The sequence below is a fragment of the Cryptosporidium parvum genome, chromosome 8 (genome assembly GCF_000165345.1).
Source record: "Cryptosporidium parvum Iowa II chromosome 8, whole genome shotgun sequence".
NCBI classification, from domain to species: Eukaryota; Apicomplexa; class Conoidasida; order Eucoccidiorida; family Cryptosporidiidae; genus Cryptosporidium; species Cryptosporidium parvum.
Genome location: NC_006987.1, coordinates 427,656 through 454,873, shown reverse-complemented (window position 1 = coordinate 454,873; position 27,218 = coordinate 427,656). Strand labels below are relative to the sequence as shown.

Below are 27,218 nucleotides of genomic sequence, written 5' to 3'. Positions count from 1 at the left end.
AGAGTTAAGCAGCGAAGAAGAATAATTAAGGAGGAGATTATTAAGATTTTTCCAGAGTAGATTTTTGTAGGGAAAAGAAGAATTGGATATCTTAGAAGTATATTTCTTTAGGTTTATTACATATGGGAGAAACAAAGAGTATGGATATGGATATGGTTGAGGAGGAGAGACGGACTGAAGGACCTTTTAAGCCTTTAACTGGAACAGAAGTTAACAGAAGTAATGAAATAAGAAGAGTGATGGTTCCTGAAAATAGAATGACTCCTTTAAAGAACCAATGGATTAATATTGTTACTCCTTTGGTAGAACATATGGGATTACATGTAAGAATGAATACAAAGAGAAGATGTGTAGAGCTTAAATATGGGCCAGATTGCACTGATATTGGATCTCTTCAAAAAGGAGTTGACTTTATTAAGGCTTTTCTACTTGGATTTGAGCTTCAAGATGCCATTGCTCTTTTGAGATTGGATGATCTTTATATAGAAAGCTTTGAAATTAAAGACGTAAAAAGATTGAATGGAGCACATTTGTCACGTTGTATTGGTCGTATTTCTGGTAGGGATGGTAAAACAAAGTATGCTATAGAAAATTCAACCAGAACTAGGATTGTCTTAGCTGGTCAGAAACTCCATTTAATGGGAGCCTTTCATAATATTAAATTAGCAAGAGATGCTCTATGTAGTTTAATTTTGGGAACTCCTCCTGGAAAAGTCTACAACCACCTTAGAATAGTCTCTAAAAGAGTTCAGGAGAAGCTCTAATTATAAGCAGGTACTGATAAGTGTAAAGACTATATTTAGATGATATATATAATTTAATCTATTAAGTACTAAAACTTTGTGAATCTTTTTAGTTTCTAATCTTTATAGCTGGATCTATTTTCATTGTAATTAACTTCTAGGTATTATACTTCGCTCTCTAAGTTTGCAACCTGGTCGTAATTAGACTTTCCAATGTGTATGACTGCATGGATACATACAAGAATGAGCGATACTGCCAAGGATGTGAATAATAGAGCTCCTGAAAATACAAGAATGATCACAGTTGATGTTCCTGCTATCACATATAAAGCCACTTTCTTGCTAATTACATTATCTCCTGGCAATACTACCATATCTGTTGGTCTAGATGCTACAAAAGCTGAAGAAAAGGTTGATATTAAAATAATGATTAAAGAAATAGGATTCAAAATTAGAGAGAGCATAGTCATACCCAGTATAATTACAATATAATTTAGTAAGAAGTATCGAAGATTCCTTTCAAGTCGATCTGTAATTTCTTTTGGTTGTGATACTTTTTGGAAAGATGAAAGGCAAAAGAAGTCTCCATCCCAGGATCTCAATTTTCTCTTAGCAAGTCCTTGAGCTTTCAATCTAAGACTCTCATAAGTTTCCAAAATCTGCTGTACTGTTGGACCATATTCTGAAGATTTTGGCGCAATTGACCCTGTTTTGCTTCCTGATCGATTAAAACTGTCCATTCTAGTGAAATTTGAGCTCATAGATGATGAACTAGAAGCTCCAAGTTTAGCACTACCTCCATTCATAGGAGAATCCAAAACTGTTGATGATTGTTCTCTGTACATTTTCTCCCAATATTCAAAATCAATGATCTCTCGTGACCTTACTAACCCTTATATAGCTATTTTTTTCTCCTATAATATCAAGGATCCTAAGCTTATTTTTTATTATATAATATAAGAACGTATAATATGTATATAATTGAGTATGCAAATAAATTCGGACTTACGAATTCTCTTTGTTTAACATATAATTTCAAATTTCGGCTTTTATCAACACACTTTAGGCACATATTGCATTTACTCAAAGTTTGGCGCTGTGGGGCCGCGCCGAAACCCCTCATGGCAAAACACATGCAAAACAGAGGTAGTAATAACACATAGAATAATTGGCGGGAAGCTTGAAGAGCATGAATTGGTAAATATTAATGGTTAATGAGACTATATGAGCTCTTTTTTGAGCTTTTTTGGAGGGTAGAGAATGAGGTTTTTTTTTTTCTTTTCTTTTTTTTTTTAAATAAATAGCTAATAAGAGTAGTTTTTGTTGCTAGTAATGGGAGGCCAAGGCCAAAGTTGGATGGTATTTTGGTCCAAAAGAGTTCTTACATCTTCATATTTACATGTATATATCTTTCCCTTTTCAATATTGATGACTCCTTCTGAATCATTTTGAGAAAAGTGGTTTTGAGTATCAAATTGAGTAAAAGAAACATTTTCAGGGGTTACAAGAGATTGTAATTGAACTCTTCCAATGGAGTCAATGCATTTGAATCTTACGGATCTATGTAAGGATGGGGCTGGAATTGGGACGGAGGAGTCTGTTGCTAGGGTATTTTTCATCTTGGAGATGGTTTCATCTAAATACTTCCATTGAAGCTTGGAAAGCTTTAAAGCGAAAATAGCTTCTTCAGGACTGATATTTGATTCAGAGTTTAGATCGTTATTAGTTCTTGAATTAGCAATAGAGAAATCAGGGAATTCTGAAATCTTCATTATTCTCTGTTTCAGATACATTTTGAGCATATTAGTTGATCTGTTAATATGGAGGTTAATTAGATCACGTTCGATTTTATCTTCGATACCTAGAATTCCTCCATCAACTTCCATAATTCTTTGTTTTTCTTTTTCTTTGAAAATAGAGTGAGAGAGAGTTTGTATTGAAGACTCACAGTATGTTAATAGTTCAGGAGATACTAACTCATTGATCCATGACTTGTTAATTTAAAGTTAAGTTAATGAGTGGTTTAGGATTTTTGTTGATATAATTATTGGACAATAAAACTTACCATAAGCAAAGTCTCTTGAGAATTTCTCAGATTCTTAATATGGGAGTCATCTGATAAACCAAAGTTCTTTGAGCTGTATATATTATCAATATATTCCAAGTCATTCCCATCAATTAAATTAATCCCCGAATTTTCTAAATTAGAGATTCAAAGAATGTAAGGTAAACAAAATAAGTTAATTATTAGATTATATCCCAGTCCAAAGCCTTTTTTAAAGTACCAAGTGTATTAGCTCTTGGCAATTCTAGAGCCAACACACACGTTACCTCACATGTGTTTAGAAACTAGTATGTCAATTACACCTTTAACCTACCTTTTTCCAGTGGAAGACGGTCCTCCTCATTATGATTCATTAGTTTCAGTCTATATAAAGTCTTATCAAAGTTCAAACCTATTACTTTAGTTTTCTTTCACTTTTCCTACTTTTACTACTTGAATCAAACTCTTAATAGTAATGATTAATTTCAATAAAAATAGTTTTGGCGGGAAGTTTCCCACAAAAGAAGAAAAGTGAGTATTAGAACAAAACAAGAAAAAGAAATGGTGCTAATTAAGGGTGACAAATGGAATGTTGTTAAAAAGAGGAAAAATTGGGTTATTTTGTCTCTGACTTCAAGAGATGAATAATTAAATGTTAAATAGTGAAAGAAATAATTAGATTTTGAAAGAAAAGAAATAAAAGTTAGTTAAAATTCTTATAAACTATCTGTATGTCATCTTAACAAATTCTTTTTGTTGCCAAAAAGAATTTATTATTAGTTTATGAAATACATGTTTTGGCGCCAACATGCTTAGACTAGTAATAGTAATGAATGTGAGTGAGCTCCCGCCCATTGTTTTTTAATAGGGAGTCGAGAATATTTTAAAAGTGGGAAAGGGGGATCGATAAAATAAGAAGGAAAATAGATTAAGCAAAGAACTTAGGTGTTGTGTGTTTCATTTATAAGCATTAGAGAGGATCAAGGTATTTCCCAATGAAATTAGAAAAAGATGTTAAGAGCCTGAAACGGCCGGAAGTAGATATTAAGAATGAATGTGAACGATTTAGAGTAAAAGATTACAGCTTTCCACACCAGTACTGCCACTTATGTTTTTCAAGGTTCATGAGTTTGCGTCCATTTTTATTGAAAGCAGTACAGAGAAAGTGGAAGTGCCATCTTTCAGTAGAACAGGAAAAAGTTGAGAAGATTGCAAGTCAGGGTAACCCTGAGGATAGATCGATACCTATTTTGAATGAGCTTAAAGATATGAAAATTGAGTCTGAATGCATTATCATGGGGTTTGTGACAAAGGAAATGAAAAATAGACCAACAATTTTGGATGAGTATCTTCAAGATATCGAAGAGGCTACAAAGAACAGTCAATTAAGCAATTATACTAGTAATGATGACAAGGTTTATATAGAGGATAGTTCATCAAGAATTCCATTGACTCTAAAAGAAGATGTATTTTCAATGAATAATTTGATTTCTGGTACCATACTAGCAGTAAGGGGAGTACAAAATTCAGGGGGCAACTTTCTAGTCTCGGATTTGACTTTTGCCTCTCCTCCTGAAGAGATTATTGGAAAAGAATATACATTAGGGAAGTCTTCTCAGCCAGTATATTTGGCTTTTGTTTCCGGTTTAAATATAGGATCAGAAATAGAGAATTCATTATCTTTACAATTATTTCGTGATTTCATTATGGGAGTTTCTTCATATAGTAGCGAACACAAACTTTTATCATCACAAATTGCTTACTTAATTATAGCAGGAAACATTATTAGACTTTTAGATACTGCAAAAGAGACTGTTACTGGTACTGGAACCAAGTTAGTTGTAAATAATGAGTTGCTTTCAAGCAGGCTTGGTGTGGTTGATTCCTTTATTTCTCAGCTGGCTTCCACTATATCTCTTGCGATCATGCCTGGAGAGGATGATCCTGTTCCAATTTCTCTTCCTCAACCTCCTTTCCAGCCTTATATATTCAAAAATTCAAGAAACTATCAGTCGTTTAATTCTTTCACAAATCCTTGCTTGTTTTCTATTAACAATGTAAGAGTAACTGGTGTTTCTGGCCAATGTATTTCAAAGATTTCTCTATTTTCTTCATATTCGAAGCCTATTGATGCTCTCAAATTTTGTGTTGAATCAAGAAATATTGCTCCTACATGCCCTGATGTAATACCTACTTACCCATTCTTCGATCGTGATCCTTTTGCTTTGGATTATACCGATGAATCTTTTCCACAAGTCATTTTTGCAGGAAATCAATCAGAATTTGGGTCATATAGATTCCCTAATAATGGACCATTATGCTTCACCATTCCTGAGTTCTCTAATAACCCTACTTTGGTGCTTTTAGATATAAATTCATATGAACTCAAAACAATATCTTTTAAAACAAGTCTTTCAATATAATTCAAGTCAATTTTTCTAATTCATATATAATTTCTACTTTTCTTTAATGCTTTATTTCTTTATTTCATTATTTCTCATTTATATTGAAATTTTGCATGCATGCAAAATTCTCCTTGATTTTTCTTAAAAGGTTTATTGTTAAATTAAAAAAAAAGCTGCCCCTTTGGGAATAGAACCTCTAACGTTAATGTTTGCATGTAAATTGTTATTAATTGAATATTTCTGGTTTAAAGCATGAATAGTAATAAAAGTCTGAAAGACGACATTGAATGAAAAATAAAGCTATTATGAAAGAAAGGAATAGGATTTGTACAGTATTTAGTCAATTAAGTTTATGAAAAAAAAATATGGAGAAATTTAATAATTTGTTGAACTTGATTTTGGAGGGAAATATATTTGTATATTTAATTTAATAAATTTTCTTTAAATTTGGCATTATATTATTTTATGTGGAAACTACTAATTTTCTTATAATTAGATAAATTTTGTCAGGAAAGTAAATCAGATAAAGTAGTAATATTTTAGCTATAAATTAGTTAATTAAAAAAATAAAATAATAAGCTGTAAAATTGGAAGTTTTGAAATAGGTCTTAAATATAATAGGGAAATTACTAAAATATAATGGGAGCCAAATAAGATGCAAAATGAACAAACAAAGAAGCACATTCAAGAGATAAGAGAGAGCTTATTCGTTTCAAATAAATCTCAAAGAGACAGGCAAGACAGGTCAATAGGAATATTATCAAATGAACTTTATTCATCTTTTGGACGTGTATTATTGGAGCTTCTTCAGAATGCAGATGACTCTAACTTTAATTTTAATGAAATAGGTGAGGGTATCCCTCAAGTTTACATATTGTTAAGATGGGATTGTTTGGTATTCCATATAAATGAAAAAGGGATGACACGTGAAAATATCGAGTCTGTATGCGATATTGGAAATTCGTCTAAAAAGAATTCAGAATCAAGATATTTTACAGGAGAAAAAGGTATTGGATATAGGTCAATATTTAAAATAACTGATAATCCTTGTATATTTAGTGGTGGATACTCTATAAAGTTTTCAAGTAAACCTGATGAAGAAATTGAATTGAGTTATATTGTACCAAAATGGATAGAAGAGTCAGATTTCCCAGAAGTAGTAAAAACAATTCATTCAAATATTAGTTTATATGGGACTCCTTGGAGGTTTGATAATATAAGATCTGAATTTGGGCCTAAATTTGTCCAAAGTTCAAGCAACTTAGGAACATTGCACTATCTTCCATTTGAGAAGAACATGAAACAGAAATTCTCATCAATTTTATCTGCAATTCGTAACACTTTCGTACATGATATTCTTCTCTTTTTGAGAAATATTAAATCAATAGTGGTAGATGTTGAGCCCAGAAAAGACTCGGATTTTTGTTCCTTTGAAAAGAATACAATTTATCCACTTTTAAGAAGGAGATTAACTTTAAATGACTTGATTTCAGTTCCTGATATTTCTCAAAGTCTAGGTGAAACTTTCAACCTAGATGAATTCAAAGATGATAGTCTTTCTTCAATAAAAAGTTTCAGATTTACAAAAATTGAGATAGCCCAATTTGATGATGACGATTTAGATTTGAATAAAGGAAAACTATTAAGAGAGAGTTTAATTTCTTCTAAATACCTTATAGTGGACTGGGAAATACCAATTTCAGAGGATCAAAAGCTTGAGAGCTCCACTCTCAGAGATAGAGCTACAAGATCTTCAACAGTATGGTCTATTGCTCTTCCTTTGTTCCATTCAAATTTGAGACTTGAAATAGATAAAGGTGAAAGGATAATAAACTCATCTTCATTCTCGTTTGGTTCATCAACTTTTGGAAAACATAAAAGGGTTACAGGAAAGTTGTTTTGTACGTTCCCTTTGAACCATAGAATCTATCTTCCATTTCATGTTAATATCCAAGATTTGATTTTAACAGCAAATAGAGAGGATGTCATGGCTGACAATATCTGGAATTCTACAATTCTTGATGTTATTTTCAAGAAACAAATCCCACAATTTGTTGCTAGTATGATTAATCCAAAATTATCATGCTCAAGAAAATCTTGCTTAATTAACCAAAAATATTCTCTTTTTATGAGTAATTTACTCACTTCAAAGTCTTTGCCGTTACAAACAATGCAGGAATCAAGCTTTGATTACAACTTAAAACCATTCGTTTTAAATACTTCAGAATTTATTAAATTTAGTTGGCTCCCGCCAAAACTTGACAACCTGAACCAATGCCAAAACTATTGCACATTATCTTCGATTTGTATTGATGAGTTAGTCAAAAAGCCTGTGTTTATGAACATTGATGGCTCATTTTGCTTTCTTGATAAAATTTCCACGAATATTCAATTCAATGATCTTTGCATAAAAAACAATACTTTCCATGAAGGTTTTTGTATTTTTTGCAATTTACATTGGAATTTTCTCTACATGCTGAGTGTCCACATGAGACCGGTATTGCACCCCTCACTGATAGGCGGGCACACATGCATGCATTTTCTTTGCACGAGGCCATTGCAAATGTTGCAAGTTTTGGTAGCACAAATAATATCATCATATAATGTAAGGAATTTGGATATATTGAAGATTTTTTTAGAATTGAAACCTTTGAAATTTTTGGAGAGTATTTCTGATGAGGAATTATTAATATTATATAGCTATTTATTTCCTCAGAAAGAAGGAGATGTGGAAAGTTTGAAAGAATTTGAAGGAATTTCAGGTTTGCCAATTATACCTACTAGGGAGGGTAAGAGAGTTTCTATAGAAAAATCGAGTATTGTGAAAGTTTACATTTCAGATGAATCGTTTGATAGTTACTTTCAAGAACATTGCTTGCAAAAGTATTCCGAAATAATAGGAAAAGTATGCCCATTTGAATTTTTTAGTGATAGGGTATATAAAATAGCTCCATACAGAATAAAGAGCATGATTAACCAAGATTTTAAGATTGAGAAGATAACTCCATCTATTTTTTTTAAATTAATTGCTGAACAGGTTGATTTATTACTCGAAAAAGGATGGGAAAATGCAATTAATAGTGATATACAGAAACTACTTCTCAAAATTACTCCTTTGGCAATAGAGGAGGCAAGCATTGTAGAGGATGATAATCGCTTTCTAATTAAGCTTCCAATAGTAGTTCAGACTTATTCTCCTTCATTTTTAAAGGCTTTACTTTACAATAAGGATCTACCAAAAAGCTATGCAAATGAAGAAGAGTTGTTAAACAAGAACAAACTGGCTAGGTGTTCTAGAATGATCACATCTAGTTTGAAGTGTAATAGATGCAAGAATGAAACAAGAGAAAATGAGGTTATGGTGTATCCTACTTCTGTAGCTTTAAGAATGTCTCAGGTAAGCAAGTCATTGACATCTTTAATTCTACTTCATTCAAGCTGGGAAAGGTCCAATAAGTTTAGTTCAAAGTCATATTCAAATTTTGACCAACTAAAAACATCAAATAGCAATCGGAAAAATGTTAAAGACAAAACTTCAATATATAATTCCGATAAATCATTTGAATACAAAGGTTTGACGATTGTCCCTCCTTTATGGCCTCCATTGGTTGAATGGGTATTTCCAAAAGTATCTGATAGGTTTCACTTTGTGGAGATATCATCAGATTATATCGTCCAAAATTCGGATCATTTAAATGAGAATGATAAAGATTTGGCATTCAGGGTATTCACTAATAAATTTATTAACCTTCTTGAACAGTGGTATGTAGGATGTAACTTTGATAGATTACCTCCAAAAACAGATGCATCTCCATTGAGTTGGATGGTTGATAGAAATATTTATCCAATTAGTTCATCGCATTGTTTTTATTGTAAACATTTAATTTATGTAATGAGAGCTGGAGCAATCATCCAAATAGCTAATGAATATTCAAGACGTTCATATAACTCATCTTTTTTGAATGAAATATTATCAAGTTACCCATGGATACCAATTTCATTATATAATGATAATTATTTTAGCTATTATATGAGCCAGATTAATAATGAACAAATACAAGATTGTGATACGGTGGATTTTTGTGAAGATTTGCTATTAAGCAGACCGAGTGAACTGTTTATTCCCAAAATTAATAAAAACTTGGATGGAATTATTAAGCATATCTCTCAAATTGTATTGAATTTGTTACCAGTAACTTTAAGGAATGGATATAAGATTCCAAAATCACGTGAAAATAATGAACCTTGTTCTGCTCATTATACATTAAATAGAACAGAGGAAGATATTGGTAATGAATCAAAACTAATATCAGAAACTTTGGAAGAGGTTGGCGTCACAACTCAGATTTCTTCCATATCTTTAATTCGAATTTTGCGAGATTATAAGAGGGTAATGAATATTAGGGATAATGAAGTGGTTCAAAAAAGTAGGCAGATCAAATTAAAGCCTTCATATGACCCTGATTTAAACCATATTATAGAATTGGCAATTTTTGGATTTGGTATAACTAAAGAAAAGTTATTTGCTTCAGATTGGTGGCCTTCTTTAATGGATGAATGGTCAAATTTTGATGATAATTCATTAAACCGAAGCCTTCATCGCCCCTCGGACATCGAAATGATTTCTGATATTTATCATATTTTAGGCCATCAGACAGATTTTGATATTTCAATGAACATTAAAAAGGTATTTTACAATGAAAGTTTGCTTTATATTCCATTGATGAAGAGTACTTTGTATAATTGGGTACCTATTGATTATAATAATATGGTTTGGTCAGATCCATATGATTTCTTTCATGGAACATTTATTGTTCTCAGCAAGTTTATTAATAAAAGTAAAATTAGTAATTTAAGACCATTCTTTTTATCTTTAGTTTCAGAACAACCAATACATCACCATTATGCTTATTTATGGCTAAGGGAATGCCCAAATTTACTTAAAGATGAGTCTAAAGAAGGAAAAATCAAATTTGAATCTTTCATTAACGTATCAATTAATACATTTTTGAAAGTTTTTCAGAAAATGAGTCAATCTAAAAAGAATTCGTGGTGGAGTGAGTTTCTCGATAACGCAAAGATACCAATTAAGGGTATTTATAAATTTCTGAAGCGTGAACAATGTTGTGTGGAAGATTTCCCTATTGGAAGCTTAAGAAGTGATAGCTTTCAGATTCCATTGGCAATTTCATCGTCCCCAAGTTCTCAATTTTTTTATAAAGATATTTTAAAAGTAAAAACACTCTCAGAATGTTACAAAGTAACTTATAAAGTTAATTATGGACGTAATATTAGAAGTCATATAAAATTTGCAAATAAAGGAAAAAATAAAATATGGCTAACTTTGGAATTTTGGGGTATCTTGATACTCTTATTTAAACACAAATCTCTTGATATTTATTTGTCAATCATGAGAATATTAGAAGAAAAAAAAACTTTTGATAGTGAACAATCTTTAACGAGCAAGAATTCAAATCATTCAGTTACTGACTGTGAATTTTGTGTATCCGAAAGTGAAATACTTGAACAAATTTCAAATTCTTATGAATTCGAGCCACTTTCAGTTTCTGAAAGATATTCTAATGCAAATGAAGAAATAGCTTACCAAATAGCTAATTGGCTTATTTCATTTGTAAATACTTATGAAGTTGAGGTTGACGATATTGAGCTTAAGTTTGATCTTAATATTAATGACAAACATTTACCAAAAACGAGCAGAAGGAAGATTGGTGTATTATTTAGACAGATTCCCAATAAGAATTCAGCTTCAATATTACTTGTGAATAAAAGTATGGATAAAAGTAACCAACTTAAGGATTTGTATACTTTGCTATTGGATCCATTAAAAGGTTTGACAGGTTTAAATAGTATAATTAATATTGATTTGTACGAACTCTTGATTCTTTCCAGCTCACAAAGACTTTTACTACTTTCAAAACATGTTCCAATTTTGGATGATCTAAGTAGTAAAAGAGATGAGCGTTTCACAGTGGATAATGTAGTTAAAGAAGGTTTTGAACTACTTAAAAAGTGTTCAAGAAGCGGATGTTTGTTAAGAAAAGATACAGATATTGAAAATAAATCATTACATGTTGAAAAAAATGATTTATTAAGTGAATTATCAATTAAAAGAGTTGATTATAATAAAGCTGATAATAATGATCCACATATTAAAGTTAAAAATAATAATACTGGTGATTACAAAGAAATGACTAAAAATACAGATGTAATAGAGAGTAACTTGGACTCAATAATCAAAGAATATATAAAGAAAAATCCTCTTTCTCTGGGAAATGCAACAGATGAGAGTCTTACAATAGAAGAAATCACGAAAATGGTGGGGTTTTGGGGTGAGAAAGTTTCTTTTGAAGCCATAATCCCAAATGCAATCTCACGTAAGCTGACCTTGAAATCTATTGATCATAATTTAATTGAAGACTACTTATCTAGAAAGTTTGTAAATAATTATATTCAAAATGAAGTAATAGATATGGAAGACTTGAAAGATTGGACAGGAATTGAGGATATGAAAATTGAGGATAATAATATATTTCAGGATCAGCAAAGAGACCTATTTATAAAATGCAAGATCAAGTGTTTTAAAGAGTCAGATACGACAACTATTAAACTAATTTGGTTAAATTCACTTAATGAGAGTTTTCTTCCTTTTGACTTCATTCTATTAAGAGAATACTTTTCTGAAGAAGAATTTTCAGTTTCCCGGAATTACAAACAACAAGTCCTAGCTTTAATAGAAGTAAAAACCACTAAACTACCAATTTGGCAGTTTAATATTTCAGGGAATGAGCTCCTATCTGCCAGAAAAGCTGTAGACAAATTTAAACTATTGATAATTAAGGATGCAGGCTCAAGTGAGCCACAATGGGCTCTAATTGATGACGTTGGAGGATTTATTCAAGAAAGTTGCACATTAATTAATGGAGTGTTTGAAGCAAATTTTAGTGATTTCTGTGGTTTTAATTCAAATACTTCAGGTGTATTGGACAATATGTATTAAATTGATACCCGGTTTCCCGCCTAGGCGGGAAAGTTCCACACAGAGTGAGCATATTAAAATAATATAAAAAAGTAGAGGTAATAAAAAAAAGTATAAATCAATAAATTTTGATGGAATTGAGATTTGGAGACTAAAAATCCTATATATAGTTTTTTTAAATAATTTGAATAAAATATCAAATACTGAGGTGTAAGGAGGGAGGAGAATAAAGCTAAGCATTATTTGACTTGGTTATTGGTTGATTTGAGATAATTTTGCTACAAATAATTATCAAGAGAAATTGAAGGGATTGAAATTTTGTAAGTTTTTGGAATTCAATTTTTTTTTTACTAAATAGATATTGGGGGGAAATTAAGAAAGATTAAAAAGCAAAAGAAAGCACCACAGAATTTTTGTGAATAATACATTCTGAATATAAAGCAACGAGAAAGAGTATGTAAATTGGCGAATTAGGACTGGCCTATGAAAAAAATTCTTGTTAATATTATTAAGTCAAAGTTAATCTTTAAGGTGTTGATAATTTTCCAAGTTTAATACCTTATCAATTTATGGAGGAACTAAAGCTAAATAATGCAATCAATAGTAATTATTGCGAAGAGGAGGAGATCGATTTATGCGCTAATGATGAACTGAGATTATTTGACAGATCTAACTATTTGGAAAAGTATGAGAGTTGTGATGATTCAATGTATTCAACTTCGACAGGGTTTCCTTCTTGTGATGGAAGCTCAAAGTCAAGTAGAAATTACAATAGTATAGATAATTTATGTATGTTAATGGGAAATGGAAGTAATGGTGTGATTAAGCCAGGAATAGTAGTAAGACAAGGAGATGAGTGCCAGAAAATGTCTAATTTGGAAAATGTTAATATCGAAAATATTTTAAGTTCAAAAAAGAGAATGATAAATTTGAGGTATGAATGGTTCATTAGCAAGTTAATGGATTTAACAATGATGAAAAAGTTACTCCCTAGTATGTCAAAAGACGAGTATAACAAATTCTTTTTGGCTTATTTATCATATTTAGTTTTGTATTCAACGAGAAAGCCATTTTCAGTTGTTAAGTTACAAATACAAGAAGATTTATCACTTTCTACATCTGTTTTGGGATGGATAGATACAACTTTTTTGGGTTCTTACGCATTTGGCCAATTAATAATTCCGACGATGTTTGAAAACTTTAAAGTGAATGAGTACATATGCATATCATTTATTTGTTCAGCTATTACATCATTAATATTTGGGATTTCTTATAGCTCAACTTCTCTTTTGTTATCTTGGTTTTTCAATGGTTTATTCCATGCAGGCGTATATCCAATGCTAGTTAAATATTTAATAACTTGTTTTGGAGTGAGTGAAAGAGGAAGGATTTTAGGTGTTTGGACAACAAGCCAACAAGTTGGAGCAATGGCTTCCACAGCATTTTCAGCTTCAATTTGTTTAAAGTTAGGATGGAGGTCTGTATTTTATATTCCATCAATTTTTGTTTTTCTTTTTGGAATCATAGTATTAAAGTATTTAAAGAAACCAAAGAATTTATATATTTACGATAATGTAGGAAATAAGGAATTAAACGAAAATAATATGGTTTTAGTAATGATGGAAGACTCCAATAACAACAAAGAAGTTAATAATGAGATAAAGTTCAATAGAGAAGAGGAGCTAGAAGCTATTGGTATAGTAAAGCCTGCCAGAATAGATAGGGTTGAAAAAGAAGAAGATTATGAGGAGTTGGGAAGTATTGCGGAAGGGACGCATCAAGAAGAGATAGAAAATGGGATGACCAAGTACAGTAGCAACTTATTAGATTCAAGGAGCAATCCTTTGCTGGCTTCTTCATCTCATTTGATAAATGGAGAAGAAGAAGAAGAAGAAGGAGAGGCTTATTTGAATGAACCAGACAATTTGGGATTTGAGAACCATCAAATTCAAGATATGTCTGCAAATTCAAGTTCAAATAGTGGTAGTAGCAGTCAATTATTAATGCAAAAAAGTCTTTCAGAGAAGGAAAACGACTCTATGACTGATTTACATATGGAAGATGGAGATAAATTCATAAATGATGGCTTTGGTACATCATTAAGCATAGAAAAATCAGAATTTAGTGATCATTTAAGTTATATTTCAGAGCTCTCTCCAACAAAAAAGAATAGAAAGCAGTTAAACAATAAGGATACAACAAATGGTAGTAATGGAGATTTTACACAGAATCCAAATTTAAAAGAAAATAATGTGGAAAATAATATCTACTCTTCATTTGATATTCAAAATATGGACGATGTAGGCTTTGTAGAGAAATTAATAATATTATTAAAGATACCAAATATATTAAACATAGCAATAAGTTACTATTTCATAAAATTGATTAGATATTCAATGCTATTTTGGTTACCTTATTATTTAATACGTGAATTAAATTATGGTCCTTCAGTTGCAGGATACTCATCAATGCTATTTGATATTGGCGGTATTGCAGGTGCAATTTCTGCAGGTGCAATAGCTGATACATATTTTGGAGGAAAAAGAATTTTGGTTGCATGTTATATGTCGATATTTGTTTCCTTGAGTATATCATATTTCATGATAATCACAAAAACAGGATTAAATTTACTTATTTTATTTGGTATTGCTTTTATGGGATTCTGCGTTTCGGGCCCTGATAGTATTTTGGGTTCAACTGCAGCTCAGGATGTTTTTGATAAATCTAATATTACAACTAAATCTATTGATTCTATGGCAACAGGTATTGTTAATGGGTTGGGAGCATTTGGTGCTGTCACTCAAGGCACTCTTACTGCCTATATTAGCGAATATTATGGATGGAGTGCTCTTTTCCTTTGTTTATTACTTTTTTCCACTTTTTCATTTCTAATTTTGATTCCTGCATCTTATACTAAAGAACAAAAGTCATTAGTATAACTAGATTATATATTATTTCCCTAGCTTAATTACTATTTTGTTTCTACTCCTTCTCTGGTTATTTCCTTTTTCTTTTTAGAGTTTACTTTCTTTATACTTTCTTTTTTCTTCCTCTCCCCCTTCTCTGCTATTTGCACACATTATTATTTTTTAACACGTGTATAATTTAATAATTTATTGTCCACATGCATACATGCATGTATTACCAATTCTTTGCAAGTGTTTGCCGGTATAGGGGGAGCTGGCGCCTTTTTCTGGAGAATTAAGGTGTGAACTATAATTTAGTAACAAATAAAAAGTTATAAAGAATGGAGAGCAATTTAATTTGCAGTATTAATTGTGACGGGGAGATGAAAGTTATAGATGAAGGTTTATACACAAAGTTGGTAAGTTATTTTTTGGGGAATTGTGGAGAAATAAAGCTTATGAATTATGCTTTTCGAGGGAGATAAAGTGGATAAGGTAACAATTGGAAGCGTCTAGATGGGAGGTCGAGAAAAAGATGTGTGGATTTACTTTTATTATTTCAAACTATTTAAGTGTTTGGAAAAGTTTGTGAGTATTTTCACAATTACAAATTTTTTTTTCTCCCATCTATTTCTGACCAGGAAAATGTGTTCGGGAAAAACACAATGAGGGGTGGCTGGTTGTAATAAGAAAAAGTATATATAATGAATGATTACTACAGAACAAATTCTAAGCAAGAATTTCCTTTAAGTACTCCAAAATTTGTCCCCATAATCTTATCTAAGAAAATGAAATGATTTAATTTAAATTTAATATTGTTTTTAGAAGTTATATTGCCCTGATATTCCAAGTTTAACAATGGGAATTTTGGGCGCCATGAAGCAAACAAAGGAAAAAATGGAACAGGATGAGTCATTAAGAAGAATGGTAATAAATTTATCATCAATATCGTTATCAATAATAGTAAAAGATTCTTTGATTTATATGTATTTAATGCGAGGGAATTAAGCTTATTATGTGAAGTTTTAAGAAAAGTTATTTAATAATTATTAAGAATGAAGGAAAATATATTTCAATATCCACTTAGGCATTCCAGAGTTGTTTGGCGTCATAAAGCACCAAATATAACAACTTTATTAACCAATACAATATTACCAAAAGAAAACAGTTATTCACCATCTCATTTATGTTATAATGTCTATTCAACAAGGATTATAGATAATGAAATTGAATCATGTGTCAAGAGTTGTACAGGAGTGGATATAGGAATAGAATCTGGTCCTATTTTGGTTCAAAGATATGGTACAGAAGATAATGGACTAGAAGTACTCATTTTGGATAAATTTAAAGATTCGGATGACTTTTACTTTAAAAGATTAATGTTAATACCAAATATAATGAAGAAATCAATAATGGATATTAAGTTGCAAGCAAGTAGCGATTTCTTTTATGACAAATCAAATGGTATTAACATATTTGCAAGATCTTCAGATGAATTGGTTGTAGTGAATTTGAGAAATAGTGAACAAGAAGAGGGATTAGAGTATAGAATTTTATTAAAAAGTAAGATAAGTGATTTAATTGATAGATTTAGAGAAATGGAAGGTATTGAAGGCTTATTAAATAATAATGGTAATTCTGGAGTGACCATATATTCAATAATTTCAAGTTTATATGATTTTTTAGAATTTACATTATTATTATCAAATCGAATAATATTAAGAATATCTTTAAGGTATGGTATAATAGAGAAAAAGATGGAATTAAATTTGAATACAATTTATGAATTTGGAAATGAAGTAATACAATGTATAACATATGGAAGTAACCCAAATTCTTATTTGTTGGGTGGGAAAGGATTATATATATTAAAAAAGGATAGTCAAAATAATTATCAAGTAAGAATGTTATTTCCATGTAAGGATAGTAATGTAATAGATTTGGAAGAAGATGAGTTGGAGGAGAATACATTGAGGAACTTGGTTTCATATAAAGACAGATTAATGAAATTACAAATATTAAGAAAAAAGAATATTTCTTATTCTAATATTACTGGGATATCGGTACATCCGATTTATTCAAATTTGGTAGCACTTATAGATTCAAGATCAAGTAAAGTTGTTGTAATAGATTTATATCAGAATTCAAGAATACCGTTGGGAGAGTTTTCTATACCATTTACAGAGAGTTTAGGTAATCATACAAGTAGATTTAGGTATATAGAATGGGTAAATCCAGAGATGGTAAAGATTGAACAAGGAATAAATATATGTAAATGTGGCTTAATGCTGTATTGTTCAAGTTATTCCAGAGTAATATATTCTTTAATAGAATTAGAGTATGATGAAATGAATTCAAATCAATATTATAAGATGAGTTTAAAAGGAGTTAAAGAGTTATCTATGGGTACATGGGATCTTAACCAGGATAGAAATTACTATATTCCAAAAATAACACAGTTATTGGAATCAAATGTTGATTTATTGGATATGATTTTGGAAAGTTATTCAATAGATGATAATATTTTATCTCAAATATTTCATGGATTATCAGGTTTGACAGTATTTTCATTGAAGAAGGAATATATGGGAGGATACTTGGTAATTCCACCTAGTACTTCTCGTCATAATATATTATTAAATAATTCAGAAAATAATAAAGAGAGATTTGAAGAGAATGAGGATGATAAAATAAATCAAGGTTTGATATTTTTATCTTTAAGTACATGTGGAAGATTATCATGTACAAACATATATTTGGTTAAAGAGGAATGTATAGACTTTAGAGGAGAAGGAGTATCAGGAGAAATAATGGAAGGAAGCGAAAGGCTAGATAAGATCAGAAGGTTATTGTATGATCAGGTATTTATGAATGAATTGAATGGAGTTTATTTGACAAAACGAATGAAAGAATCTTTGGGAGAGTTTTATCAGTTCATTTTAAGGAAAGAAAATGGTTTGGGGTCTGAATTAAATAAAATAGTTAGGTTTCCACAGATTATGGAACCAAAAGTTGAGGATAGGATGGGAAGAATTGAAAGTCGAGTAAAATTTATTGGTTCAGATAACTTACAAAATTTTCAAGAGGATATGGTGGAAGGGAATTGTATTCATGAAAAGAAAAGAGGAGGAATAAGAGGAAAAGGAGGAAGAAAAGAAAATAATAGAACGGAGAATAAGGGTATGGATGAAGAAGATGGTAAAAATAGTGAGTTGGAGGTGGTTAATGAACAATTAACAAAGAGACAATACTATAATACTAGAGTATATAACGGACAGGAATTAATAGATTGGTTGTTGGAGTGTGAAGATGATTGGGAAAAGGATGAATGCAAAGATTTGGAACAAGAAAGGAATGTTGAAGAGTTGGGTTTAAGAGATAATGAAAATATCGAGTTAAGAAATGATGATATTAATACTCCAATATTAAGTGAAATGGATATAACTCCAGATATTGTTATGGATTCATCACAGCTTACAGATACTCCAGATTTGGATGTAATTGAAGAGGATTATATAGTTAGGGGGAAGAAAAGTTTGGAAGATTTCAAGAATAGGAGGAATAGAAATAATTATAAAAGAAAATTGGGTATATATTCAGATGATAGCAATTGGAGTATGAATGAGATAATGAATTCAGCAAAGGTTGAACTACCATTAGCAATAACAAATGGATTTGATTATCAAAAAGAATTTAAAAAGGTACCGGGAGCATTGTGGGTACAAGAATCTATGTTATTTAAGATTTTTAATGATGAATGTGTTCATATCCCATCTTTAGAGACTCAGCCATTCCCATTATGTTCTTGTAGGTATTTTGAAGAAAATGATAGTGTGGATAAGAATATGATGAATGATTATAATCATTTACATTTGGAAGAAGAAAGTATAGAAGGAATCATAAATAAAAGTAGGCCAGTTTTTGATATAATAGGGGCGAAGGATTACGAGTATAATATTACATTAGAAGAGTATTTATCTTTTGTGAAAGAAGATAGTGAGGAGGAAAAGGAGGAGAGAGACAAGGAGGAAAGGAGAGAATTTACGGGAGAGAAAGATAAAGAAAAAGGGAACGGGGTTTATATATTGAATGATACATTAAAGTTATTATCAGATAGTATAATTGAATTGCCTTTAACTCCAGTTTCTGAAAAGATGGCTGAGAATTATTTAAAGTATAATAAGTATTTGGGAGGTAAATTTAATGATAAGAAAATATTAAAGAAGAAATGGAAGATTTCTCAATCATGCTCTAGAATGAGGCAACCAGGTTGTTTGTTGAAATATTTAATAATTAATGAATTGGAGGTTAAGAAGGCATTTCGTGAGGAAGAAATTTTGAGGGAAAGAGAAAAAGAGAAAGATAAGGAGAAAAAAGGGGAGGAGGATTTAGAGGATGATAGAGGCGATAATATAACTAATTTGGACGAAAATGAATTAGAGAAGAGGCTGGAGGTTGAGATGGAAGACTTGGAGGAGGATTTAGAAACAGTAGGAGAATGGGGAGAAGGAATAGAAGTAGGAGTAGAAGAAGGGGAGGAAATAGAGGGAGAAAGAATAGAAGGAGAAGGAACAAAGGAAGGAACAAAAGGAGGAGTAGGAGAAAAAGAGAATTTTGAAGACTTTATTGATGAGAGTGAGTATGAAGGCATGCCAAATTTAAAAAAGAATATTCTACCTAATAGAGGAATATATATTAATGAGAAATTAATAGATACACTAAAGGTATTTTGGGATGAATCCTGCGATTTCTATGGACTGAATAGAATTGGACATGAACAAGGAGAAAAAAAAGCTACAATAGATTTACTTAATGACGATTTGTCTCAGTGGCACAATTATCCATATATATCTTTTGAGAGCGTGGATGCTAATATTGAAGAAAAAGAGCAGCTCAGGCTATCGTTAATGAGTTATGTTGATACTCAGTTGAGTAACGTTTAGGCTTTTCCATCATTATCATAATCATCATCTTCGTAGGACGAAGAAAAGAGGGAATCATAGTCTCTGGACTCTCTCTGTTTCTGCTTGTTCATATACTTGTTAATAAAGTCTTGCTCAGCATTAATTATTGATTGGGAGTTTATTCCTTTGGATTTATAAAGATCAAATGCTTCCTTATTAAGCTCTAGAAAGTGATGCCCGCCTTTAAAGATTCCAAGAAGTTTCTCAGCTTGTTTAGGAAATCCAAAGAAGAACAAACAAGCTGAAATGGCTTCTGCACAAGAAAGTTCATAAGGTCTTCCATAATGTGTAGAATTGGCCGCTACAAGAAATGGAAGAAGTCTTTCATTTCCATTATGTATTTTATGGAAAGGAACTTGGTCAATTTTGTTCCATGAGCAGTCAATAACTCCCACTCCTCCTTTCAATATTAGTGGTAAATCTTCCATTGAAACCTTCTTCTTTGCTCTGGGACTTAAAATAATTCCTGGCCACTTTCTTGCATAGTTGCTACTAAATTGGAGCTTTTTTGCATAGTTAAACCTCAGAAGCTTTCTTCCACTGCATCTAGCCACGTCACATTGGCAAAAGTCCCAAAGCCCTATTTTTATGGTGGGCTCTTCTTTCTCCTCTTCATCATCTTCCTCTTCCTCTTCATCATCATCATCATCATCATCTTCTTCTTCTTCTTCTTCTTCTTCCTCTTCTTCTTCTTCTTCTTCTTCTTCTTCTTCTTCTTCTTCTTCCTCCTCCTCCTCCTCCTCTCCTTTCTCCTCATCATCTTCTTCCTCCACCTTTTCTTCCTTGTTCACTTCTATCGCTTCGTCTTTATCTGCTTTCTTACTTACTTTTTCCCCATCCTTCTTATCCAATTCCGCATTCTTTCCCGATTCAAATTTATATTCAATTTCTGAAGAATCTGTTTCTGAAATGAATTCGGAAACGAAGTCTGTCTCTATTTGAGTTTTAGTACTATTTCTAGATTTCATGCTTTATTATTTTATTCAATTAAATTTATAGCTATATTTGTATTTGAATGCTACTATTGTTATATTAAAAAAAAAGATATTTACATCAATTCTTTTTTTCTTTCTATTCTCTCTCTTCTTCTCTCACTTTTCTTTTCTTTCTAATTTCTTTTCCTTGAATGCATTATTAGTTCAAAATATTGATCAAGAAAAATTAAAAACTTTAATTAAATATTTCAAACTTTGACCGCTTTAACATTTTTTTTTTCAAGCTGAAAAAAAATGCCAACTGCAAAATGTCAAATTGATTATAAATTTCTATTGAAAATTATTTTATTATTATTCTCTACTCAGTACTGTACATCGTAAGCCGCTATAGCTCAGCTAGGTAGAGCGCATGGCTCTTAACCATGTGGTCCTGGGTTCGATCCCCAGTGGCGGCGCTTTTTTTTATATATAAATAAATTCACTCGAAATTTTATACATTATTGTTATAGAATAATATTAGTTTTATATAACATTTAAAAATTTAGACATTGGAGATTAAAGATTATGATAAATACAAGTAAATAGTCTTATTATTATAATTATTATTTTTAGAATTGTATTATAAGTATTATATTTCTAATATAAAGTTACTTAAATATATAATGGCTAGTTTATATTTGGTATTCCATTCAACTATACATTCTAAGGTATCTTGGAGGTATCTTTTCAGGAATCTTGTTTTCTTCAAAAGTTGAACTTTTAAATGCATTCAATTCCCATTCTTGTAAATTTTGAGAATTAAATGAATGATTATCATCATTCACATCTGGGTTATTATAGGAATACTTTATATTAGTTCCAGCAGACTTTGAAGTTTGATTTTGTTGATTTGTTATATTTCCAAAAATATTATTAAAATTGTTGGATATATTTGAACCGGTACCTTGTGATCCAAAAATACCAAAGTTATTATTGTTATTATTACTACTTTCAACAGAAAGTGGTTGATTTATATTTGTTTGAATATTACCACCAGAAAAAGGTGATGTTTGTTGTTGTTGTTGTTGTGACTGTGTTTGTGATTGGTTTGTAATACCAAATACTGAATTGTTAACTATACCACTTCCAATACCATTACCACCTCCTGTTCCTCCAAAAGGACTCAAAGCATTATTAGACATAATGGAAGAAGATGAAGCAGAAGAAGATCCAAAGACTCCAAATGGACTTGTATTAGAATTATTACTTTGTAATACTGTTCCTTGGCCAAATCCTAATGTTGTACCTCCAAAAGGATTTGCTATAGATCCAATAGTATTAGTAGTATTATTAGTATTAGTATTAGTATTAATAGTAGTAGTAGTAACACCAGTATTTGTATTATTAGGCTTATTTACATAGTCTTTACCTAAATTAGGTAAATACCAGTTTCCAATCTTAGAATATAAACTAAAGTCTAAATTATATAGTTGATGTGTAGCTGGAAGCTTTGATTGAATTTTTCCCTGCTCAATAAACGAATTATATTGTTGTGTTAGTAATCTTAAAGTTTCCAAATGTAAATTATTCCAATTACCTGGATCACTCTGATAAAACTTCCATCTATATTCTTCAATACTTAAATCCAAACTTGGAAATACTTGAGAATTAGATGAATCTTGAGACTGATTTAATAATCCTATCCTTCCAAATGGCCATACTCCACTATTAACAACTACTCCAATGAGTTCCAAAATCTGTAATGTTGGGTTATCAGATTTTGATGGCTTAACATTTCCTGTAGAAGAAGAAGAAGAAGAAGAAGAAGAAGAAGAAGAAGAAGAAGAAGATATTGACCCTGATCCACCAACTGCAGATCCAAATGGACTGGATCCAATTGCAGATGTAGAGCCAGACCCACTAATTGAACCTCCAAATGGACTTGACCCAAAAATAGACCCTGTTGTAGGCCCTGTAGTAGATATTGTTGAAGAACCAGATCCACTAACTGAACTTCCAAATGGACTTGATCCAAAAATGGATCCTGTAGTTGATGTATTCCCACCTCCAAATGGATTTGATGTTATCCCACCACCAAAAGAACCATTACCTACTCCTATTGCTCCTGAACTACCACCTCCAAATGGACCTCCAAAATTCCCAAATGGACCCATACCTGTTCCTCCTCCTGAAGTAAATGAACTATTCATATCACCTAAAGGCTTACCAATAGAGCCAGAAAATGGATTAAACTGACCTCCTCCCACTCCAAACCCACTTGTATTAGTACCACTCAATACATTACCACCTCTACTATTGATACCCTGATCAAACATAGATCCATTTGGATGGTAGTCTCTACAATTATCACCAAATCTACATGATCCTCTCAAATAGAATTGACATGGTCTCCTATTACTCATCTATATTATATAATACAATATAATCTACTTTTTACTCAAAAATTTATTTCAAACTTTGGCGGGAATTGTGGCCCGCCAAAGTTTGAATAAATATGAATTAAGTCAAAAAAGTAGAAAAAAACTAAATATAAAATCAAACAAATAAATGAAAAGTTATACTCAAATTCAAAATGATTAAAGACCCAGAATTAAGACCACAAAGGCATAAAGATAATCCTGTAGTCTTTTTAGATATTTGTTTACTAGATGAAAACAATAAAATTGGAAGACTAGTAATAGAATTATTTCAAGATATTGTGCCCAAAACAAGTGAAAACTTTAGACAATTTTGTACTGGAGAATATAAAAAAAACTTAAAAAGTGTGGGATATAAAGGATCTACAATACATAGAGTAATCAAAGACTTTGTAATACAAGGTGGTGATTTCGTAAATGGAGATGGTACTGGTAGTACATCTATATATAATACAAGCTATTTTAATGATGAAAATTTTGAAATCAAGCATACAAAACCTGGACTTCTTTCTATGGCAAATAATGGTAGCCCAAATACAAATGGATGCCAATTCTTTATTACTTGTAATACATGTTCTTGGTTAGATAATAAACACGTAGTTTTTGGACAATTATTAGGACATGATTCTTTTGCAACTTTGAAAAAGATTGAAAATGCCACAGTTCTACCTCCAAATAGTAAACCTAAGATACCTATAATTATATATGAATGTGGACAATTATAATTTATATTATTTAATTACCAAACAACATCTCTTCTTACAAAATATTTCTGTAATTTATTATTATTAACCCCAACCTTCAAATTAACATTCTTAATTCTCTTACTTAAAAGTAGATTTTGCTTCAAATGTGACTTATCTTTAAATTTCAAATTTAAGCCAAATTGATTATTTCCATAAATATTAATTTTTTTATTGTGATGTCTATTTTTTAAAACAAGAGTTGAATTATTTCCATCCTCCATTTCAAATTGATGTTTTCTTGGTATTCTCTGTTTATATATATATGCCAAATTTCTATGTACAACTTCTTTTCCATTTGGAAGTCTTAAATCACCAAATTCAGTAATTTCTGGCTTACTTAAATTATACATACTTAAAATTTCATCCAATGTCATTTCTTTTTTATTTAACTTCCTAATTTCATTTGTATTGCCACTAAAATCATCATCATCATCATCTTCTTCTTCTTCTTCATCAATGTATTCCCAGTCATCATTATTCTCCTCTTTAAGAACATCATCAGTAATTGATAATTTATTAAAATTTGGAATTAGTTCCTTGTATGATAAAGAATAGTTATAAAAACTTTCCAACTCTTCTTTTTGAATATCTAAATGAGTTCCTAACATTGTATGACCCAAACTTATCATATGATCTCTAACTGCTCTTAAACTTGAAAATATTTTATCACAATATAAACAAATATGACCTTCAAACAATTTTTCACCCAAATATTGAGCTAAACCTTTATAGTCAACCAAATACTCTTTATCTGGTATTACAAATGAATACTTTATTCTCATATACTCAAAACATTCTTCCATACTTGAGTGTATTGTATTATCAAAATAACAATATGTTAATTCATAAGTATCAGATTGTCTTGGTTTATCTTGATTCATATCTACCGATACACTTTCATTCATTTTATAATTTTCTTGTCCATCTATCTTTTGTTTATTCTTAATGTGTGAACTACCTTTGTTCACTACCACCTTTGTACACTCTAATAGTTCTAGTTTTCTCTTAAATGCTATCTCTGACACTGGGTCTTTATTTGCTAACTTTCTCTTTTGATTGTAATTATGCCATTCTGTCTTATAGTGCTCTCTCAATAAACTTGTACTATCCAACTTGTAATCACATACCGTACATAATGCTGAAACATTCTGCATCTCTTCTAAACTTTTAGATTATTTCTCTAGAAAAAAAAATATTAATATAAATATATTTACTTCATAAACCAAAACCACTCCCCTATTGTTAATATTAATTTCAGATAAAACTATCTGCAATTTTTCTATACTCAAATCTTCTATTTCCCTTCCTTTTTTCCCTTCTAATCTCAAAAAAATTAAAGGAAAAACTTTGTATTATTTTATTTTATTTTATTTTTCCTTTTTTTTTGTCATAAAATAATTTCAACTAATTTTTTTAATAATTTCTTCTCACCCGCCATTTGCATTTATGACATTACCGGTATATAACTACTGCGTCATGCACAAAAGCAAATTTGCAAATGTGGAAAGGCGCCAAAAACATGCAATTTATAATTTTACGAATTTATTTCAAATAAAACATTTTTATTTCGTTATTTGAGTTAATAAAGAAGTATTTTAAATAATGGGTTATTTAGCAAAGTTTAAACATCTTTATTTATAACTATATTACCTATATCTTTAATTAATGAATTGATTATTATTCTTTTTTTAAAAAAGCACTTGATCTTTCTTTTTTCTTTCTTTCTTCTTCTTGATTATCTTAAACAAATTTTAGAATTAATAATTTTTTTATTCTTTATTTACCTTCTTCGAATTAGTTCTTTGATAATTTTACTTATGAATGTAAATTTTTTGTAATCATTAAATTACATATGGCGCCAAACTATTTTTATTTATAATAAATAAAAGGTGCTTTTTATTTATTTTTTCCCCACAAAAAGTGAATTTGAATTGAGTTGAAAATTAAAGACAAAAATAGGTTTGACTATTTTTATCCCTTTTTCTTTCTCTAATTCTCTCATGCAAGGCCATCAAGTAAAACTTTGTTATGCTCAAAGTATTTTAATGAATTGAAATTTGTTCCAATATCAAAAAGAAGAGTTGGATGGTAAATCAAACATAGATCAAAAGTTATACATTATGAACAATGAAGCATCTAGGTTGGTGAATTTATATATTAAAAATATCCCTAGTTTCTACCAATTTCAAGTTGTTAAAGCTCAATATGAAGAAAATAATATTAATAATAATCTTTCTAGCTTAGAAAGTATCAACTACAAGTTGATTGAAACTCAAAAAAAAGTTAATGAAAGGTATCAATTACTATTAAATAATAGCCAAATTAATCAATTTACTAACGATTCCGATATTTCTGGAGAAGAAAGATTATTATCTATCTTAGAAACTTTGGGTCTAGAATTAACAGAAAATGGTATCATTAATATTCCTAATAATCCACTTGTTAATACAGAGACAGGAAATAATTCTGATAATGTTAATTCCCTAACATTTATTACCACCACCAATAATAACAATTTCTTGAATACTCTTAAAAGTAACATAAAAAGTGAGTTAAAGAAGTTCGATTCAGACTTTCAAATGTTATATGGAAAACTACCGTCAAAATCCGACAAAGAACCACTTAAACCCTTGTATTTACTGTACAGGCATCTCAAGGATTCAACTTATCGGACCAAAAATCATCCCACACAAGATCTAATATCAGAAATAGAGTCTCTGAAAAAAAAGAAAACTCAACTAAGAGGATTGCTGGAAACATTTCAAGATCAATTTCTCAAAAAAAACCACAGAAAAGTTCTATATCACAAAGATTTACTACCTATAGAAAAAGAATATCTTGAGTATAAGTCAATCAAGAATAAAATCAAACAACTTGAAGATATATACTCAAATCAAAAGTTAAACTCCACATAACTCTTCCATCTATAATATTCATCATTATTATTTATTAAATATATATCTCGCCTTTTTCATCCCTTTACATTTCATCCCCCAACCCTCAATCTTTTGCTCTATCTTTATTCTTTAAGGTGTAACATGAAATGCTTCTCTTTTTTCCT

General features: G+C 30.4%; 12 protein-coding genes and 1 non-coding gene across 13 annotated transcripts; 7 read left to right on the top strand and 6 right to left on the bottom strand.

Moving 5' to 3' along the window:
- Window positions 1-122: 122 nt before the first annotated feature.
- Window positions 123-764, top strand: cgd8_1650 (partner of Nob1; Pno1p; Yor145cp like KH domain containing protein; the record flags this gene model as incomplete). Its single annotated transcript, XM_627072.1, has 1 exon — window positions 123-764. The coding sequence occupies one exon, from the start codon at window positions 123-125 to the stop codon at window positions 762-764; it is 642 nt and encodes a 213-aa protein (XP_627072.1).
- Window positions 765-907: 143 nt separating this feature from the next.
- Window positions 908-1,588, bottom strand: cgd8_1640 (RAB acceptor, possible 2 or more transmembrane domains; the record flags this gene model as incomplete). The annotated part of the gene is made up of 1 exon (XM_627071.1): window positions 908-1,588. One exon carries the CDS (start codon window positions 1,586-1,588, stop codon window positions 908-910), a length of 681 nt encoding a protein of 226 aa, XP_627071.1.
- A 459-nt stretch (window positions 1,589-2,047) lies between these two features.
- Window positions 2,048-2,743, bottom strand: cgd8_1630 (hypothetical protein; the record flags this gene model as incomplete). Its single annotated transcript, XM_627070.1, has 1 exon — window positions 2,048-2,743. A coding segment is annotated over one exon (696 nt), but the record flags the coding sequence as incomplete, so codon positions are not given.
- Window positions 2,744-3,782: 1,039 nt separating this feature from the next.
- On the top strand, window positions 3,783-5,210 carry cgd8_1620 (DNA polymerase delta2, inactive calcineurin like phosphatase subunit; the record flags this gene model as incomplete). Its single annotated transcript, XM_627069.1, has 1 exon — window positions 3,783-5,210. One exon carries the CDS (start codon window positions 3,783-3,785, stop codon window positions 5,208-5,210), a length of 1,428 nt encoding a protein of 475 aa, XP_627069.1.
- Window positions 5,211-5,847: 637 nt separating this feature from the next.
- On the top strand, window positions 5,848-12,210 carry cgd8_1610 (sacsin like HSP90 chaperone domain, likely plant origin; the record flags this gene model as incomplete). The annotated part of the gene is made up of 1 exon (XM_627068.1): window positions 5,848-12,210. One exon carries the CDS (start codon window positions 5,848-5,850, stop codon window positions 12,208-12,210), a length of 6,363 nt encoding a protein of 2,120 aa, XP_627068.1.
- A 548-nt stretch (window positions 12,211-12,758) lies between these two features.
- cgd8_1600 (sugar phosphate permease with 11 transmembrane domains) lies at window positions 12,759-15,128 on the top strand (the record flags this gene model as incomplete). The annotated part of the gene is made up of 1 exon (XM_627067.1): window positions 12,759-15,128. The coding sequence occupies one exon, from the start codon at window positions 12,759-12,761 to the stop codon at window positions 15,126-15,128; it is 2,370 nt and encodes a 789-aa protein (XP_627067.1).
- Window positions 15,129-19,335: 4,207 nt separating this feature from the next.
- cgd8_1590 (uncharacterized protein) lies at window positions 19,336-19,746 on the bottom strand (the record flags this gene model as incomplete). Its single annotated transcript, XM_627066.1, has 1 exon — window positions 19,336-19,746. The coding sequence occupies one exon, from the start codon at window positions 19,744-19,746 to the stop codon at window positions 19,336-19,338; it is 411 nt and encodes a 136-aa protein (XP_627066.1).
- Window positions 19,747-20,034: 288 nt separating this feature from the next.
- Window positions 20,035-21,027, bottom strand: cgd8_1580 (saccharomyces Yor006cp like protein conserved across euks and archaea; the record flags this gene model as incomplete). Its single annotated transcript, XM_627065.1, has 1 exon — window positions 20,035-21,027. One exon carries the CDS (start codon window positions 21,025-21,027, stop codon window positions 20,035-20,037), a length of 993 nt encoding a protein of 330 aa, XP_627065.1.
- A 348-nt stretch (window positions 21,028-21,375) lies between these two features.
- Window positions 21,376-21,449, top strand: cgd8_1575 (the record flags this gene model as incomplete). Its single annotated transcript has 1 exon — window positions 21,376-21,449. It is a non-coding gene; the product is annotated as a tRNA-Lys (tRNA).
- A 234-nt stretch (window positions 21,450-21,683) lies between these two features.
- cgd8_1570 (CCCH like finger domain nucleoporin) lies at window positions 21,684-23,396 on the bottom strand (the record flags this gene model as incomplete). Its single annotated transcript, XM_627064.1, has 1 exon — window positions 21,684-23,396. The coding sequence occupies one exon, from the start codon at window positions 23,394-23,396 to the stop codon at window positions 21,684-21,686; it is 1,713 nt and encodes a 570-aa protein (XP_627064.1).
- A 170-nt stretch (window positions 23,397-23,566) lies between these two features.
- Window positions 23,567-24,136, top strand: cgd8_1560 (cyclophilin type peptidyl-prolyl cis-trans isomerase; the record flags this gene model as incomplete). Its single annotated transcript, XM_627063.1, has 1 exon — window positions 23,567-24,136. One exon carries the CDS (start codon window positions 23,567-23,569, stop codon window positions 24,134-24,136), a length of 570 nt encoding a protein of 189 aa, XP_627063.1.
- A 14-nt stretch (window positions 24,137-24,150) lies between these two features.
- cgd8_1550 (S. cerevisiae YLR387c-like protein with 2x C2H2 like zinc fingers conserved across eukaryotes plus an apicomplexan-specific globular domain) lies at window positions 24,151-25,329 on the bottom strand (the record flags this gene model as incomplete). The annotated part of the gene is made up of 1 exon (XM_627062.1): window positions 24,151-25,329. A coding segment is annotated over one exon (1,179 nt), but the record flags the coding sequence as incomplete, so codon positions are not given.
- Window positions 25,330-26,277: 948 nt separating this feature from the next.
- cgd8_1540 (coiled coil, low complexity protein) lies at window positions 26,278-27,072 on the top strand (the record flags this gene model as incomplete). The annotated part of the gene is made up of 1 exon (XM_627061.1): window positions 26,278-27,072. The coding sequence occupies one exon, from the start codon at window positions 26,278-26,280 to the stop codon at window positions 27,070-27,072; it is 795 nt and encodes a 264-aa protein (XP_627061.1).
- Between the last annotated feature and the right edge of the window lie 146 nt (window positions 27,073-27,218).